Raw genomic sequence first — 20,490 nt, forward strand, 5'->3', positions numbered from 1 at the left:
CATAAAAACCGTCTTTTATCTTTCTTTTATTCATTTGTGGTTCATATTCTATTATTTCAGAATCATTCCACTTCATCGTATGGTCTTCTATGATATGATAAGATATTGTAGATAAATTTTTATCATAGCGTATCGTATGTCTATTGTGAGACTGGATTCTACAGTTTTCCTGGTCATTTCGTTTCTCCAATAGATTGAAATCTATATATAGACAACATGAACTCAGAAAAGTAAGTTAGAAATCAAAACACGATACGATCGCAGTTAGAACAAATCAAACCAACCATACACCCACTGGACATAGAAAACAATGCATAAGTTACAATATTTGTTGTTAATTATATTTATCTTTTCTGTCCGCTTGATGTTTGGTTGTTTTGATGGTACTAACCGTGATCGTATCGTGTTTTGGTTTCTAAAGACTGTTCTGAATGCATGCTGTTTACATATATTCTGAATGTTTTCAAAGAAACCTTTGGCAAAGAGAAATATAGCTAGGCTAAGTGTTTGCAATTTTATTCCTACTTAATCTTGACGTTTTTATTTTTTTATTTATCAAGAGTTTGTGGTATTCATTTCGAAGGTGGGTTGTAGTGACGTGTTTTTCTTCCTTCTTCTTAGCATTTTACAAGTCTTACTCAATCTAGAAACTAGGTAGTCAATGACGCCTGTATTTACACTTATATGGGGTGATATGACTTATAGAAAATATATATGGTATACGAGTTGGGGTCTTAACAACAATCACGTCTGTGAATATGTTTTTCTCTTTCCATTGTGCATTGTATCACTGGATGCTATATGTTCAAGCAGTTAATGTATAAATGAATCTTGTCTGCTCAAGTGGATCATGAATTCTGGAATCTTAGCTGTATCTATGGAGTTGTATTACGTATGCACCGTTAACACATCTCAAGCGAAATCCTCTGTCTTAAAGCGGCTATTTGAAGGCGTTATCTTTGAAATGCTCCATCTAAGAGTTCATTGAGTACTGAAGATAAGGGTAAACCCATGGTTGAGCTTGTTTCTTGTTAGTAGTATTTATCTTCATGCTGGAAGTAATTTATGTTGAAATAGAAGGTTGTGAGTTATATTATAATGAAGTTTGTCAGTTTGATACGTTCCTTAAGAGTTCTATACTTTTCAGGTTGTTGAAGGAGTATCTTTACTGTTTCAAAAATTGGTATATTAGTGAATAGGCTGAATATTCGAAGCTGGCCGTAGGATTTGTGAGGTTACCATATTTTTTCTATACTCTGTACAAAGTGTTCTGAGGTCTTAACGTATGACGCTGTTTGACTTCGTAATTGAGCTACTATATATACTCTATATCTAACTAAGTGGTGGTAGTGGCATGGCAAATTTTTGCAGTTAACTAAGGGACAAATAGGATAGTTTTACTGTTTAATCTTATGTAAGCTATAGATTTGAGGGGTATTGTTGTATTGTATAATGTTAGTTATTTGACTGTTTCTGTTTCAAGTTTTTTTTTATGTTTCTTAAGGGGTTGATTGAACACTTTCTCCGAGTTATCTCTTGTATTAGACCCAGTATTCATGCAGTGATCGTTGTCACTTAGAGATTGGGGATTAGTGGTTTATTAATTTTTATCTAGATGTTTACATTTGAATACCCATTGTCTCCTTGTAAAAGTTTATTTTTTCACTTCCTCAGAATACAATAACACAACAGCAAAAGAATATTTGTGCGTGGGCATAATCACTATTAGTCAAGAAATAAATTATAATAATAATATATTGAGACTAAGAGCAACCTTTCATATATACCTACATTTAATGTAAATTATCTGACATATCCTCAATAAAATTATTTGTCAGGCGTTTAACAGTTTCAATTTCATTATTTAGGTTTTGTATAGACATTAGCAATAGATAATAAAGTTTTTTATTATTTGTTTGAGCAGTTTTGCTACTCATATATCATCTTTAAATCTTATATAGAATATTCACCATCAACAAAATAATATGTATTCAATGTCGTATACTGATTAATAAGTACAACTTTGAATCCTTATAGTCACTCGTTTGTAAGATTTGTAAGGTAATTTATGAGAGGATTTGAAATTAATTTGTTAACATTTTTGTATTTTAACGAAGTTTTGTAAGTTATTTGAATATAATCCTCCAAGACCTAGTAAGCTATATAGAAACATCGACCGAATAAGGGTATATGTATTAACTTTAATGAGATGAGACTAAACACAATTATTAGATGTTTAAATGCATATATTAATTCTCTAATCTAGAGTAAAGATGAACAATATGCTTATCCAATTTAAGACTATATTACATTATAATGTCGAAAATATTTATTTGCAATATATAGAACGTATACTCATCCTTTTTATTCCAATTACTTTACACGAAAAGTTGATGTATTCCATTATTTCTGTACTCAAAGTTAAAAGATTGCCATCCACACAATGCTTAAATTTACTTAATTCTTGAGATGCGTTTTTCAAATGCATCATCCTAAGCATTATTTTTAATAACTAAGGCATTACCATCCACAGATGAAACAATGTCTGTATCAGTTAATCCTGATGAATAACAAGCGCTAGTTAAATAAATAAGGTTTGGTTTGTTTTGAATTTTGCGCAAAGATACACGAGAGTTATCTGCGATAGCCGTCCCTAATTTAGCAGTGAAATTCTAGAGGGAAGGCAGCTAGTCATCACCACCCAACGCCAATGCTTGGGCTACTCTTTAACCAACGAATAATCGGATTGACCATCACTTTATAACGCCCTCACGGCTGAAATAGTGAGCATGTTTGATGGGCAAGAACTCGAATTTGCGATCCTGAGATTGCGAGTTGAGTATCATAACTACCTGATTATGCTAGGCTTATAAATAAGGGGAAAAATTGGTAAAAGTACAGTTCCTTGCATAAAACTATCATCAATAAATTTTAATGTCTGTTTACTTTTAATTCACGCTTTTTGATTTCTATTTGTAAGGATAATCAATAATTTTAATCCAACATTTCAGATACAAAAATAGGCCCGGCATGGCCAGGTGGTTAGGGCACTCGACTCGCGATCTGAGAGTCGCGGGTTCGAATCCCCGTCACACCAAACATGCTCGCCCTTTCAGCCGTGGTGGCGTTATAATGTGACGGTCAATCCGTCAATTCGTTGGTAAAAGAGTAGCCCAAGAGTTGGCGGTGGGTGGTGATGTCTAGCTGCCTTCCCTCTAGTCTTACACTGCTAAATTAGGGACGGCTAGCGCAGATAGCCCTCGTGTAGCTTTGCGCAAAATTCAAAAACAAACAAACATACAATTATATTTTTTACGTTTAACAATAATAATTTATTACAAACGATATCAAATAAGTTAACCAAATCAAAAGATACACTATTATTTTAAACTACTATCAATTCCTCCATGAATACTATAAGATATTTACAAATCAAGATAACACTACTTCGGTTTCCCTAAAGCCAAATTAATTTCAAGATAGTATATTGCGGTCTTATTAGTGATACATACTTCTATTATAATACATGTTTTGAAGTATTGTAAAATAAAATAAAAACATTCGCCAACGAAATTGGTTGATAATTATACATTTGTAATTTACTATCAATTTTATATATTGGAATAACAACTGCTTCTCTTAATTTAGTCGGAAACATTATATTACAAAAGTTAATAATATATTCTAATAGTCTTGATATAAGATGTTTAACTTGTTTTCAATATGTTTGAATATATTAAGCAGGTTTTTTCTTAAGAGTACTTATAATATATTTCACTTCTAAGTTAGTAACAGGCAAAAGAAAAAAACAACTTTTTATTAATAGATTAATTTTTATTTACTTGTTATGAAAATGTTACTTTTTACTCGCTAAATTTTTACTGAGTTAAAAAAATAGTTATTAAACTTACTTGCAATTTCTGTGCAAGATTTATGTAAATTAAACTTAGATTGATTAAAATACCACCAACTGAGACAGTTAATTAATATCATACCAGATTTTTTCATTTGTTGAATTTAAATTTATTGTATACTCATCTATATATTTAATTTATTTCTGTATATTTTTTTGATTTATTCTTTCAATCTATAATAATTGTTATTTAATGATTTTTTTCTCATTTAATCGCAAACACGCATTGACTTCACTAATCTTACAATAATTCCAGGATTAATGTTATATGTTTGTGAGTTTATCTCGTTTTCTTATCTCAATGTAATCAATAATATGATTTATATACACTGATAAAAATTATTAGAAAATAAATCAGGAGAGTTTGTTGTAAAATCTTTTATCCACGTTTCATTTGTAAGTTTATCTTTTAATATTTCATACTTAATTTATACTTAATACAGACGATTTTACATACTGTTTATAATGACCAAAATTATTACCAAGTTTTAATGCTTAGGTATAATCATCATTAATATGTGCTTTAATAATTTCTGATTGTGCATTTTTTAACTACAAAAATATAAGATGAAGACAATACCTGTAATTTTCTGGAACTTTAGAACATTAATTTAAATATGAAAAGTAACCATATTCATGCATTAAATATAAGTAAATATTCTCATCATCTGCTTTAAGTTTTATTCTCTATATTAATGTTAATATCACCAATTAAATTGTTGCAAATTATTACATAAGTTATTTAAGAATTTTGTTGCATCATTATTTGGCGAACGCTAAATACATGGAACATCATTCATTTCTATATTTTAATTGTCTCAGTCTCACTAATATTAACAATGTAAAATTATATTGTTCTAATGGATAAACTGGAATACCATCACAATTATAACATATCTCTAATAGTAATATATATATATATATATATATATATAATAACCGAGGACATCAAAGTATGTCGGCCTGGAGCTCGACTCGCAATCTGCGGGTCGCGGGTTCGAATCCCCGTCCCACCAAACATGCTCGCCCTTCCAGCCGTGGGGGCATTATAATGTTACGGTCAATCCCACTATTCGTTGGTAAAAGAGTAGCCCAAGAGTTGGCGGTAGGTGGTGATGACTAGCTGCCTTTCCTCTAATCTTACAGTGCTAAAATAAGGACGGCTAGCGCAGATAGCCCTGATGTAGCTTTGCGCAAAATTCTAAACAAAACATCAAAGTATTCTAAATACGTTCCTGGGATAACATCGGTGAAAGCATATAGCTTAGTAAAATGAATGTTTTGGCTTAATAAAAGTTTTTTTATTATATGGATATAAGTACTCATTTAAAATATACTTTGCTATTCTGTAGATTAAAAAGTACCCTATTTTACAGCATATAAGGCACACCCCTATTTTAGTAAATAATATTTAGGAAAACAAACATTTAAGTGTATCAAAGCATTTAATGTTTAATAAAAATAACATCAAACATGAAATCTACATATCAAGAAAAACGTATTTTAATGAAAATATAATACATGCAATATATTAAATCAAATTTGCAGAACAAGAAATAACTTTTTAGTAAAACAGTGAGGTAAATAACAAAAAATATGTTGATCTGTAAAAACGTAGACGTAAGTAACAGATTATTTTTCAAATGACAAGCATATTTCCGTTGGTGTTCTTTGTGGATATTAATTTCCTCAGTGAGTAAACTGTACTGGCCTAACGTGGCAGTAAGGAAAAATTCCAGAATTTATTTTGCATGTGAGCAGTTTAAGAGCTGTTGCACTTAGCAAATAGGAATTGTAGTAGACAGTAGTATTCATGAAAATTCAGAAACACTTAACTCCTTAGCCCTGAAGAACCCGATGATTTGCTCAGTTACACTGACGCTAATTGTTTTGGGTTATTGATATTATCTATTACAAATCCACTCATATATTTAGCTTTTTTCATTAATTATAATTCTTGAGAATTAAATACTTGAGAATGATCGTTCCAGCGATCGAAACGTCGTACCTGTTCTGAAAATAAATCTTTCTTATTGTAAAAGCTATAATTTGCAATAAAAAGTAGAACCATGTTGTGTTGACTATAACAATCGTTTTGAAACCAATATTTTCGCAGGTTTATTTTATCACCAATTCTTATATTCTATATTTTCAAACAAACTTATCCCTGTTTATAATTATCAAACCTAGCTTAAAATAGTCGCACTTCCAAACAATATTAATAACCAAATGGAAATTTCGGTTAATAAAGTAGAACAACCGGCTACACTCTCCAATGACTATCGCTCTCAATGATTTTTATTTTGTCATATTTTTACAGATCACGAGTACAGTATTTTTTTTTCTATGAGGGCGGTATTAGTATGGATTTACATTTCATGATTTACTTTCTGGCTTTCATCTATATTTTGATTTTAAATTCCTCTTTTCGTTCTTCTTCTAGCTCGCACGTTCTGTCTTTGGTAGTTGTAATTATACATGACTTGGGTATTTCATTATACACTTAAGTGAAGTTTGGTCCTTTACTTGATACACTTTTTCAGGTTTTCTTAACGACCTAGTACTTTAGTTTGTTATTGTACGCTTAGGTATGTCTGTAGTATTAAGATCAGCGAATTTAGTTTCTTTATGTGAATTTCTTTAGTACGTGACTTTACGAGTTGGTAAGAAGTTTAAATAGCTGTGTGTAAACTGGCAGATTCTATTTTCTCGGTTGGACTATCTATAATCTGTTATGGACCGTTAACTTCTATTTCTTTTATTATATTTAGGGAATTTTGCCGACCGTGATACTATAATTGTTTCTCTTTGAATACATATGTGCATTTTTGTTTCCTTCTTAATTTATTGGTAATTCTTATGCTGAACAAAATTACTGATTTGTGAGACTGACTACTCGACCACTTTCAGTAAATATATTTGTTTATTGAGACTAATCTAAAATACTACTACGTTTATATACATACCCATAAACACTTAACTTGGTAGTCAGAACAGTATGCAAGACATGGAGGAAAACATCATTTGCTATTGAGACTGTAAAATACACTTCACGAAAAAGAACAAAAAAGCAAACGTTAATAGGGTGTGGAAAGCTGCACCTAAAAGCTGTTCCAAATATGCATATTTCATTATTTATTAGTACTTCCATTTCCTTTTGAAACTTACAATTCCAGATATTCAATAGTAATAATGTTGAGAGTATTATGCATGTTTTAACCTTGGCGTATATACTCGTATAATCTCTTTTTATTGTCCTAGATATAAATTTCCCCCTTGTGTTTTTTCTTTCTTCTTAATATTCGACCTTTTGGATCCATTTGTTGTATTAGCTCTTTTGTGAGCATATGCGAAACAAAAATACTCTAAAGTTATTGCTCTAGCTATACTTTGCCTCCAGCGTTGTTTCCACTAAATTTTAATCACTTAATATTTCATCATTTACTTCTATAGAGTAAAATCTAAAAACATTAAACTTTTCAGTAATTTTTCCTACAAAACACGAACTCCATAGCAAAAATATAACAATAATGAATAAAAATTATATATGAATTTTTGATACCATACATAGCTTTATTTGCCATGAGTCAGTTTTATGTGAAGCATTAATATAGCTTTTCAAATAACAATAAAAGTCATCCACATTAATAACAGATAAACCAATTTTCACCTATTTAATAAATCTAGGAATGTTGAGAGTGATTTCATTGATTTTACACAAAGCTAATAAAAACAATGATTCTAACATTAGTATTTTTGTTAATGAGTAAATAAAGACGGCTCATGTGGATGATGAAACCAAAGTTAAGCTATTTCAGGTCTGAATTTCGTAGAGCTAGTTAACTTATTTACTTGTTAAGGAACTAAATATACCTCAGACTTCTTTGTTTATACATTAGACAAACACACAGACACATACACACACACACACACACATACATATATATATATAACTCAGCAGTTGTTGTTAAATTCTCCTTCAAACAAATTTCGTTAAATCCAGTAAATTAATGCAACTGTTAAATCATTTTCAAGTAAATAGAAAGAAAAATCTGTGCACTATTTTCTCTGAGTAACTCGTATTCTTAATACAAAACCGATAGGATAGTTATTTATAATTAGTTTCGTAAAATGTATCGTCTACCACTTTTCAGTTTGGTTTCATTCGAAGATAATTGAAATAAACAGAAACATACAAATATACATACGCACACACACACACACACACACACATATATATATATATATATCATAAGATATTAGCATTAGACATACTACATTTTTGACCTCTACATTCTTAATCTAGTCCCTTAGGGATTTTCAAGAATCAAAAGACTGTATAATATTAGTATTCCAACCACACATTTTTTTTATTATTATCTGTTGCCGTCGTTTGCAATGGATATGACAACTATAGTATGGTTGAAATAGTATTATCATACACTTTTCAAGTTCTTTAAAATCCTTAAGGGACTAGATTTAGAATGTGTTCTTTTAAAATGTATAGGCTTAATATTAATGTTTTATGACATATACAATTGCAATCATTCTTCACCGGCTTGTAAAAGGCGTACACATCTTAATATATATAGTTATTTAAACATAAGGTAACACCACTCACATTTAATGTTTAGTTGAAATAATCTTAGATAGGACGTGTGCTAGATTAATTACTCACTTAATAAGTGATGCAATTATTGCGTCTTAGAGATAAAAGAGGGGGGACCAAAGTTATAAATGTATATTATCAACAATGATATGTCTTAATTCCCAAATGTTAATATATTGCGAAAAATTTTGTTTGCTTGTTTGCTTGTTTTTTAATCCACTTCTGGGATTTCAACCCCGGATTTTAGCATCATAAGTACCTGAACGTACCTACGAAACACATCGCCTTAATGTCAGAAAAACTACAGTAAATCGCTTTAGCAGGTAATTCATAATAGTTGTAAAATACTTAAGAAAGTTCCTGTGTTTGGACGTATCTTTTGCCAATTGTAGAAACTCATTATCGCTGCATGATTATTATTTCTCCAAATGTCTATGTTCTATTAGTTTTAAGTATATATATACATATACATATTGCATGATGGATAACTGCAACATTGCACTTTACAATAGATTCATGATTTTTTTAAATAAAGGGATAGAGAATCTACTAGGAACAGTGCTATTTTAGATTTATTAACTTCTAATAAAGAAATGGTAAATATAATACAGGTTGAGGAACATCTGGGTTGAAGTGATCATTGCTGCATTTTTAAATACGGAATAATGAGATTTTGGTTTCAAATTTTAAAAACGCAAACTTTGAAGAGATGAGACAAGAATTATGTGCTGTGAATTGCATAACTGAATTAGTTGGAGATACTGATCAAATGTCAAAAAGTTTAAAAATAGCTTAAATATTCAAGATAGGCATGTTCCTTATAAGAAAAAAAGGATGGATGCAAGTACAAAAACAGGTTAGCTCAAAAGAATATAAAGGATGAAATTAAAGACAAGCATTATGAATATAAAAAAATATTGCTGCAATGATATAATATTTGAAGGATTTAGATGATCAAGACAGTCGGTCAAAAAGGAAATTAGGAAATCAATAAACTATATGAAAAAGGTTGGCTGAGAATGCAAAAATGAATAAAAAGGACTTCTTCAAATAAACTAAGGGTACACCAAATGTTAGGATGGGAATAGGACCTTAGGGGGAAGATATCAGAAGGCTGATATCTGATGATTATGGGATGGCTTTACTTTTTCTTCATTTTATTTAAATCAAGATTTTAGCAATATTTCTTATCCTGAACAGTTGTTAGATGGAAGATTGTTGCTCTAATTAAGAGCTTGCTAAGAAACCTTTGAGAAGTATAAAAAAATGAAAAAGTTCCTGGGCCACATAATATTTATCCAAGGTTTAAAAGAGGTTAAAGATTGGATATGTGAGCAACTTGTTATTATTTTTTTTGTAAGTCCTTGAATAGTCGGCAGGTATCAGAAGATAGGAAGTTGGCTAATGTTACTCCTCTTTTTAAAGGGGTGATAAAAATTATCCTAGTAATCATACGCCTATTAGTCTTACGTTATGGGTGGAAAAGTTTTTGAAAGTCTGATAAAAGATGCTTTACAAAGTCATTTAACAAATTGTGTTGGATAGTCAGCATGATATCACTAGGTACAAATCTTGCCTTACTAATCTTTTGAGATTCTTTGAAGAGGCTACTGCTTGTGTAGATAACGGTAGGAGTGTGGATTTGGTGTTTCTGGATTTTCAGAAAGCATTTGACAAGATGTTGTATAACACGCTTGTTAAAAGTTACCTCTGTAGGTGGGAGAGATAGGTTTTCACATTGGATAGAAAACTCGCTAGAAGGAAGAAAGCAAAATTCTTATATATGGAGTTCAGTCAAGCTGGATTAATGTCATGAATGGGCATTTCAGGGTTCAGCGTTAGAATATTTGCTCTTTTTCAATTACATCAGTTACATAGATGAAGGAATGGTCAGTAGATTATATATATTTGCTGAGGACATTACATTTTGAGTGTTGCTGGCTGTGAGGAGTATGGTTATGATCTGTGAACTTTTATCTTGAAAAAAAAAGAGTTGGAGGGGATCGGATTCAAGTGTTTAAGATTGATAGGGAATTGATAATGTCGGTGCATTATTTTTTATTATTTAATGGTGAGAATTTTAAGACTATGGCACATAAATGTAAATTTTGGTAGGGTAGAAGTAATTTCAGCTAAGACAACTTTATTTTTCTAACAGAGTGGTTGGGCTTTGGAACGGAGTGGGTTCGAATGTGTTGGATGCAGTTGATGTAAGGGAGGTTTAAGAGAAGCTTGATAAGTATCTGACTGATAAGAGCTGGCTTTGCCTTTTCTTTTTTTTGGTGGGAGGGGTTAGTTTAACTTACTGGATACGGCGGCCTAGATGAGCCAAAATATCCATTGCTTTTTATATATATATTTTATGTTACTCATTTCATTAAATTACTTACAGTTATTCCTCTTTTGCAATATCTTGCTCATCGTTATGACCACATTTATTTTCATATTACTTCATAAGCACTCCTACAAAACCACATATTTAAGAAACAGCTTATGACACACTACAACTCTTAGCCTGTTAAAATAATACTGTAAATTGTACGTTAAATTACTGGCAATAGAGTTGCCATTAATTTACTATAAAATATATATAGTACTATAAAATTTACTGTAAATAATTTTACATGTCATTGGTGTAAAGTTTACACCAATCAATATCTTTACTGTAAAATTATTTACACCTATCTACTGTAATTTTTATAGCAGGCATACTCTTCACTGTAAAACCATAAATGTAAATTATCAATCTATGTTAATTGGTGTAATAATGCCTATAGTAATTTACCAAGAATATTAAAATTTACTTAATTTTTACTGTATACACACACACACACACACACACACATATATATATATATATATATATCAGTTTTAAATGCTTAATTCTAAATATTTGTCGTTCAAAACTATAACAAAAATATGCTATAATTAATAAATTTATTTTAATCATACAATTAACATGTCCAAATTCTAAATTAAACAACCATGAGCATAGAATCAAATGATTATATAAACTATAAACACATTCACTATAAACTCTAGAACATCATTAGGCTTTACCTTAACAGCATATCCAATTTTCTTGAGTATGACCACATAAGCAGGTACATACCTTACAGAAAATAGTGTTAACTCGCACATCTATAGAAACCTAAATTATCCACCCAATCATTATCTATAAAACTTGAAGTAATTACTATATATATATATGAGAGTTCCTTCAGGCTTGATCAAGGATTCATCTTTATTTGCAAAAACCTGTGCAAATCCTTAAGATTATGTGTTAAAATACAATCAAATTCTGGCCCAGAAACAAAGTATGTAACTGCCTGCCCTGACAGATGTAAGATGTGTCAGACTGACAAAAGACTAACAATACCCTCAGAGTTCAGGATGTAGGTAAAATTCACAATTATACCATATGACCTGAGAGAATCAACTGTTGAAACGGAAACATTAATGGTTGTACATTTCAGGTTACTTGTAGAACTATTTTTAAGAAATATTACTCTCAACCCCAAAGGATTATTCGAACATACAAAAAGAAATTGTTATTATATATATAAATAATTTAGATAACTGTTAAAATTTAGATTTAAAATTTTCCAATAATTACGAAATATAAAAATTACTTACGATGATTTATGAATAATAAGAATTATTGCCTGGAAAGTTTTCAAATTAAAGGTAATTATGGCACGTGAATCAATAGCACGATATTATACATTTTTCATTGTAGTAAGAAATAACACATTTATTACAATAAATTATTCATCATCAACTATATAGATGATAGTACACCAGTAATTATAACACGGTACGTCATAATTTGAAAACTCATATACATAATTATAGAGCCAAGTTAATATATGCTAATTATGTTTCCAAATAGTCTATTTACACCTTCCATTCGAAGTCTGCAAGACTGTTGAGGAGTGATGAAACCCTGGGATTCACCATTTGTATTTTCGTCTGAACATGCTTTCCAGTTTTCTTCGATACTTTTCTGTCAGTTGAGCACTTTGTACCTTCTTCTGGATTTATTTTGAAGAAGCACTTGAAGATCAAGAAATATCATTGATGTTTCAGAAAACTCTTCTTCAATGCATATTTTCTTAATGTATATGTATAAGTTATTACTTCGACCAAAAAAATCAATAAATATGTTATAAATGTGAGAAAATATCAATTAAGAAATTTAAATTAGTGCATACCTTCAATAGTCCTAGTATGCCATTTGATCAAAGCAGTTGTTTTGTATATTAGAGAAAGGCACAAACCTTTCAATAAATTCCATTGTTGCTGCAGCTTCGATTTGATAATGTATGTTGTATACATAATTAGACGCGAACAGCGTGGCCAAGCCATATATGAAGGCTAACATGTTGACAGTGGCTGATTCACTTATAGCTTTTCCTTCTATGGAGACCATCCATCTACTAGTTTTAAAGAAAGAGCATAATTAAGGAGCACTCAGATATGTTTGGGGGTTGGGTAGCGCTAAGAAAATCATTGCATATTTTTCGGGGCCTTACGTTTAATAATTAATTTAAGCATTTGAAAAGATGCAGAAACTGACTCAGCATCCTTCGTGGAATATGTCATTTGAAAACAAATTTAAAAAGTTAATTGTAAAACATGACATACTAGTGTTATGTAATTTTAAATATTATGAACACGGTGTTTTCACTTTAAGATCTTTGACCGACTACACAAAATTGATTTATACACACATCTTTCAGAACGATAAGAGAATCTTTATCCTCGTTGAAGTATGCCATCATAAGGGTACGACGGCGCACATGCACTCATGTTACCCTATCTAAAAATATAAAACTGGCCTTTACAAAGTGACCTGTCTTGGCTGTGTTTTAGTGGACTGGTATTTTGTAAAATACACTCACATTTTAGTTATAATGCATTGTATATGTAAATACAGTATTACTATTTACAAATAAGTATTTTCTTAAACCATAAAACAGTAAATAGAGAAGTGTAGCAAACAGTTATTTCTTCTAGTTACGAACTTTATACTCGTGTGCTGCTTGCCGTAAGTTGCTAAGCCTTATCAAATTTCGCACGTGGAGGATATGAAACGAAATAATTTGTTTTAGGTTTTATATATACATTTGAAATAATCAAAAATCATAAATTACTATATCAGTACCATAGAATTCCACTATAATTTACCAAATTTAGTAACTAAACTGTATTTGGGTCTAAAAAAATATTAAATTTCGAGCTCACTAAAGATTCGCCTTTACCAGAATGAAGATTTGTATCGAAAGAACGTAATGAGGGCGTAACACTTGAAAATTGCTGAGAAAGCCATTAGGGGGATATTCTGAGCTTTCGATCCGTTATTCACATGTCATATCCAAAAGTAAGTAAATATAAGAGACCGTTTCCAAAAATGTAAAGAGGTGAGTGGGGCCACTGTGTTGAACTTGCAGAACTCTCGTGTGACTTATGACGTCAGACTAGATAATCTGAAATGGAAATCTATTTACTAATTTATTTATTTACAAACCCAATGTAAATATTTGTTTAAATTGATGACATGGGCTATAAATCTATGACAATTATTGACTTCGGCTTCTATAGATCCAGATTAGTTTACTGCCTACCAATGAAACAGTAATCCTTATATTAAATCATATACGGGTCATAAACAAGGACGGGGATATTTACAAATTGTATTTTACTGACCTTTGATGTTCTGAGTAATATCTGACACCTTTTGAAATGTTTTTTTTTTCCGTAAGATTTATTTCGGGATTTGGCAAATGCTTCCAGATAATTCTGGAACAACAGATAAATCACGAGAAAGATGCTACTGCCAGTCAAGCCTCGTTCTGGATGAAAATGAATTTCATTGAGGATGTATTAAGAGGGGTACCTAGATGTATATGAAATTAATCTTGCTTTAAGATATAAGACTAATTTTGTTTTTCTCTCTTAATTAACACTAACACACATCTGTGTAAACTAGAGCGCTTGGGATGGGTTCTTAGTGAGCTTTGCTCGTTAGAGATAGTTATATAACTATTCTGAAACTGACTCGGGCAAAGGCAAAACCAACTCAAGTTGTCAGGATTTCTCATATATACTACCTCCCCCCTCCCTCCCAAAAAAAACACATCTTCGGATGCAGTAAAAAGTCTTTAAATACTTATTATCTTGAAAAAAAATTGAGAGCTTTTAGATATTTTTTTCTTGGAAACAAATTGATATATACTGATAGACCAATTCCTGTGAATTATTGTAATTAGAATAGCAGGATATGTTATTTTAAAAAATACAATTGCCAACTGTGTAAATCACAGTAAAGCTGAAATATTACTGAATCTTTCAAATGCAATCAGTTGCTGTAAAAGTTAGAGTAACATACAATATATTTTATAGCAATTTTTTACAGTTAACAATTTAAATGCGTCCATATTAGGCAACATTAATGTTCCTTAGAAATGCTGTTTTGGGTGGTACGTACTTCTACTGGAAAAATATATGTTCAACGATCTCTGTGAATAGTCAACAGTTTTTGTTTTTTTCTAAAATGCTTGATGCAGAACAACAAAAGGTTTCGTGTCCCTGTTTCTGATATCTGTTCTTATGCAAACTAAGTGATAATAATGCACTGCTTTGTTTAAATATTCTCTAGAAACATATTGTTTACATTTTACAACATTCCTCTCAATAGGTAATCCAAATATATATTGACTTTTTGTATTCCTCTTTCTTGTTTTTGAAGATTTTCGGATGATATATACAAATATATAGGTTAGTTGTAATAATGTTTTCACACTACGTGGACTCTGGCGAATCTATTTTGCCTAACTATAAAAACAAGCAAACATGGTTTGAGAAACATAATGGTTCACATAAGTTAAGGAATATCACTTTTCAATACATTTATCATTCATTGCTTCCGATATCTTTGTCCCCCCCCACAGCGGCACAGTGGCATGTCTGCGGACTTACAACGCTAGAATCCAGGTTTCGACACCCGTGGTGACCAGAGTACAGATAGCCCATTGTGAAGCTTTGTGCTTAACTTCAAACAAACCAAACCCATATCTTTATAGTGATTTTTTGATACTTTTTCTCTTGAACTCAACACTTCTTCACGTAGGTAAATCAATATTACCTAAATTATGTTTTCATGCTTATGTGAAACTAAGATAACCATAGAAAACATTAGTATTACTTTCATTCAATTAGTTTCGCATACTTGTGTAACTTGCAAAATACACCTTAAATAAATAAGTTTCCTTTCCAATGAGATTATTAGTTCTCTTTTTAACTTGTTATTATTATAATATGGTTTATTTTAATCATTCATTATTTTATTCAAATGTAATATTAACTCGTCCTAAAGTTATCATTATTATTTCAGTCCTTTAAATTATTTGTTATAAATCATTGTCCTAGGAAAATACAACAGAGTAAATAGAATATATTAATAAAAGAGCTTGTCTGTGTGTGTGTTGTGTAACCGCCATAGCTCCAAAAGGAAAGTATCTAGAGACCTGAAAATTTGCACACATTCTAAAGAGAGTTCTGAGGGTGTGCATATGGATATTTTTTTTAAGTTGACTCAAAATATGTTGGCCAATTTTTTGCCTTATAGCCCTTAAGTCCCAAATTTCTGCTTACCGAAAGTCTACAGATAAGATGTTTTCTCTAGTTCTCACTTATTGATGAGCAATACGTGGAGGTTTTGTGCCAAATACTCTTTTTCAACACAAACATGGGAAGAAAAATACCAATCTGAGAATTAAAAAAAATTGAATTGAACCAAGTTCGGGAAATTGCAACAAACAGCGGTAAGAAAAATATGGATCAGAGAATACTGGAAAATTCGGAAAATGGAAATAATTCAAATAAAAAACAGGAAGAAAAAATAACGAATCGGAGAAGCTAAATTAAAACTATTTGCTTTTAAAAGAGTTGGATTGAATTAAGTTCGGAAAATGACAGCAGACAAATCAATTAAATAATTGGAGTGTTGGGTAACTATAGAAGTAATTAAGGTAATGGAGACGTTTGACTGGTACATTGAGGCCTCTGAGAATCATGAGGGGACGTTAGAATCCCGCAGCGAAACGTGGTAATTTTATGCTAGTTGTTTATAATTCAATGTAGAATGCACATTTTAGTGAATTCTACCTTTCAAAACCAATAAACTGTTATACTTTCTAAGATCAGTCAAGTTTTTTTAATCTTTTCCCTCTAAAAAAAGGCAATATAAAACTAACTTATTGCTAATGTATATAAGTAATTTATTAAGAAAAACACCGTTGGATTACAAGCAAACACATATAGCATATTTTAAACTAAACTGTTTGATGAACACTCATACTAGCAAGTTTGATTTTGTTTGTTTGTTACTGATAAGTGATCAAGCGAGCGCAAGTTAAAAAAATTCAGTCAAGAAAAAAGTTTGTTGGTTTGTTTTGAATTTCGCGCAAAGCTACACGAGGGCTATCTGCACTAGCCGTCCCTAATTTAGCAGTGTAAGACTAAAGGAAAGGCAGCTAGTCATCACCACCCACCGCCAACTCTTGGGCTACTCTTTTTACCAACGAATAGTAGGATTGACCGTCAAATTATAACGCCCCCACTGCTGAAAGGGCGAGCATGTTTGGTGAGACGGGGATTCGAACCCGCAGATTGCAAGTCGAGCTCTCTAACCACCTGGCCATGCCGGGCTTAAGTTTGATTTTATATGTATATGAGTAACTAACTATTTTGTCTTTTTTTGTTTTTGTTTTAGAACAAAGCCATATTAGACTACCTATCTTATCCATCGCGAGGAATCAAACCTGGATTTTAGCGTTGTAAGTTCGTAGACTTAGCGCTGTCCCAACAGGGAACTTGTGTGTTTGTACTACATAATCCAATTTCATGCACTTACATGTATATGTTAAAATAAAGAAGAATGGCGTATGTTTACCGAGGTTATCACCAAGAAATTTCCCTTTTTTTATACAGGTTCACTAAAATAAGTGCTGTTAATAGATTGTTCAAGATAAGCCTATTGAATTTTGTTAGGTAGTACACTAATGAAGTTCTGTGTGATCACTAGAAAAAGAAAATAGGTTTTATTCTCCTTGACTATATTTGAAGTTTGCTTGGTAATTATTATATTATATCACTGCAAAACAAAAATCACTGGAAAATATGTTTATCTTTGGCAAATAACCATAATAAGTTATTTTATGTTATAGGGGTGCCAGGAATTAAACTCAAGGCAGCCCATTATTACTACGATGGACAAAAAGGTAGTATACTTTACCAAACTGTAGAATAACTTTTTTAAGTTGTTTCTTAATCGTACAGGTTTACTAATAATAAGCTTTCAAACAACGTATTATAAGCATAATGAAATGAGGATTTTTTTTGGGGGGGGGACAACTTATTATTATATTAGATAATACGCTTTCTTACTCAAATCTACTTATCTTAATATTTAGTTAAAACAGGATGTTTTCGATAATATGTTCTATTTTTGTGATATATATATATATAAAGTGTAATTTGCCAATACAATCTGAAGTAAATCTAAGTTCTGTTGTATGATTTGCATACGCGTTTAACATTGATAATCCTAGAGAGAAGCATAAACAGCTTCCAATTTTTAATGTGGTAAATCTGTATTCAACGAAATTAATACCTTAATTTTCTCACTGCTTATTATTTCTGCTTTATCTTCTAGAGTATCCAGAATATGACAGTGTGGTTGGACGTAAAATAACGTTACCTTGTAATATCACGCCTCCATCCCAAGACGATCGTGTATCACTTGTGTTGTGGTATCATGGGACGTCCGAAAACCCTCTGTACAGTGTAGATGCAAGAAACGAGCCTGTAGCACAAGCAAAGCGTGTTGTTCATGATGAGTATGCCTCTCGAGCTACCTTGAATATCACCATAAGAACAATTTATCTTATCATAGAGCCAGTAACGGAAGAAGATGCTGGAGAATACAGATGTAGGGTGGATTACCAAATAGGACGTACTACTCACCGAAAGCTGAAGGTTAATATTATTGGTAAGAGAAATCTAGATTGAAACAACAAGGTTCCATGTAGGCTTCGTGAAAATCCATGTAAGGAAAGTAAAGTCGCAGAAAGAAATAGTCAAGCACATTTCCACTTTTAGCTTCACAAGACTTTACAAAGAAACCTGTTTTTTTTTGTTTTTTTTTCTATGCAAGTATTTACTTTCTTGGATAAAGAAATGTTTCATGAAATGAACTGCAACTGATAACAATATCTCATCTAAATGTGACGAACATGAACTATGATTTAATGAATATTTTGATTAGTACACATGACATGTGATGTTTTTTCAGTAAAGAATTGTTCCTGCAGTATGTGTACGCATAGTTTTATAATCTCGACTAAAATCAATAATGGAATTTGTCTCACCAAATAAAGCTTTGTTTCTTATTTACTTCTCACTGCATTAAGTTATTAAAAGTTAATCGCCTGATCCATAACCAAAGGATACCAGCGCCTGAGGGCATGAGAGGGAGGGGGATATCAAAGGATGCTTCCTTGCAAGGGGGATACCCTTTGAGCCGAGGGAGATTACAAGATGCCATATATCCACAGAGTGGTGTCAGAGGTCTGATAATTTAATGTAGTTGCTAGGGGTAGATACATTTCAACTCTAAATGTATATCGCATGCATCGCATTATGAAACAAAAGGGAATCCTCAGAAACTGTGGCTGTAATAAGATCTGAAATCGGTCAAGAGATGGAGCTATGAGCTAAAAGTTTGAATTCGAAAAATAACTCGGAGCCATTCTATGAGCCGCTGTGCTGCGGCTAAAAATACTACTATTTCATTCTCTATAGTTCTTAACTTGATATTAGTTTCTGCATTATTGTTAGGGGCAACTTTCTACTTTATAGTTTCATTTCAATATCAAAAAAGCGTTTTAATATGTAAAATATGTGTATTCAAGTAAACTATAACATATTGTATAATACATATGAAAGTGTTTTTTTTGTTTCATTTGTATGCACCACTTGTATATTTCATTACACAATTTTCAAGTAAAATACAATTATAATACATTAATTGCTTGACATATGAAATTGCCATATCTGTTAGTATAAGAACAGGTTGTCGTCAAACAGAATCCTATAAACAGTTAAAAATGCAAGTTTGTTACTATTTACATAATGGTTGAATTATTTGATATAGAGATACTTGCCGGACATAGTAATAGCATTTCATCTGCTAATTTTTCTGAACTCAGTCGCATTAGTTTACTTATTTACAACTAACACTTGTAGCGTTGACCTTTTTAACAGAAATTTTACAGATAATCAAAATTTCCTTAACCGTTCTTCAATACCTTAAAGATAAGGTAACAAACACATAAACAGAACTGAACAATACAACTGCAGGCGTTAGAAACAACACTCTTATAATTTTTAGCGTCATTAAGTTTTGTTGTTTCTTTCAAAATAAGTAATTTTGATTTAAATTTGACTAAGTTTTTCTCTATTTTTCTCTATTAATAATGCTGCTTGTTTTACATTAATAATGCATAATAATAATAATAATAATAACTATAAATTGAATTTATAGTTAGTGTATTTTCGTTTTAAGGTTTTTATTGCTCGTCAACAAGAAACTTTCACTGTGTTTTAAAATACAGTTGTTTCCTGAAATTATCTGGACACTATATTATTTTTTTCAGTGTCATATTGCGATTTTTTATCGTTATAAGCTGTCAGACTTATCATTGTGTCACTTGGGATCTTTATGTTTTATCTATTTGTTCACGGGCCCGGCATGGCCAGGTGGTTAGGGAGCTCAACTCAACTTGTAATCTCAGGGTCGCAAGTTCGAATCCACGTCTCATCAAACATGTTCGTCCTTTCAGCCGTGGGGGCGTTATAATGTGACGGTCAATCCCACTATTCGTTGGTAAAAGAGTAACCCAAG

General features: G+C 31.3%; 1 protein-coding gene across 6 annotated transcripts in view; it reads left to right on the forward strand.

The window, feature by feature from the left end:
• Window positions 1–20,490, forward strand: part of LOC106458486 (nephrin-like) — a 98,992-nt gene that overhangs the window by 27,527 nt on the left and 50,975 nt on the right. For all 6 annotated transcript variants that reach the window (XM_022384709.1, XM_022384710.1, XM_022384712.1 and 3 more), the window contains exons 2-3: window positions 17,753–17,806; window positions 18,241–18,576. In XM_022384709.1, coding sequence (XP_022240417.1) covers window positions 17,753–17,806; window positions 18,241–18,576 — 390 coding nt within the window. The remainder of the gene's footprint in view (window positions 1–17,752; window positions 17,807–18,240; window positions 18,577–20,490) is intronic.

This window comes from Limulus polyphemus, unplaced genomic scaffold (assembly GCF_000517525.1).
Source record: "Limulus polyphemus unplaced genomic scaffold, Limulus_polyphemus-2.1.2 Scaffold472, whole genome shotgun sequence".
In the NCBI taxonomy this organism is placed as follows: domain Eukaryota; kingdom Metazoa; phylum Arthropoda; class Merostomata; order Xiphosura; family Limulidae; genus Limulus; species Limulus polyphemus.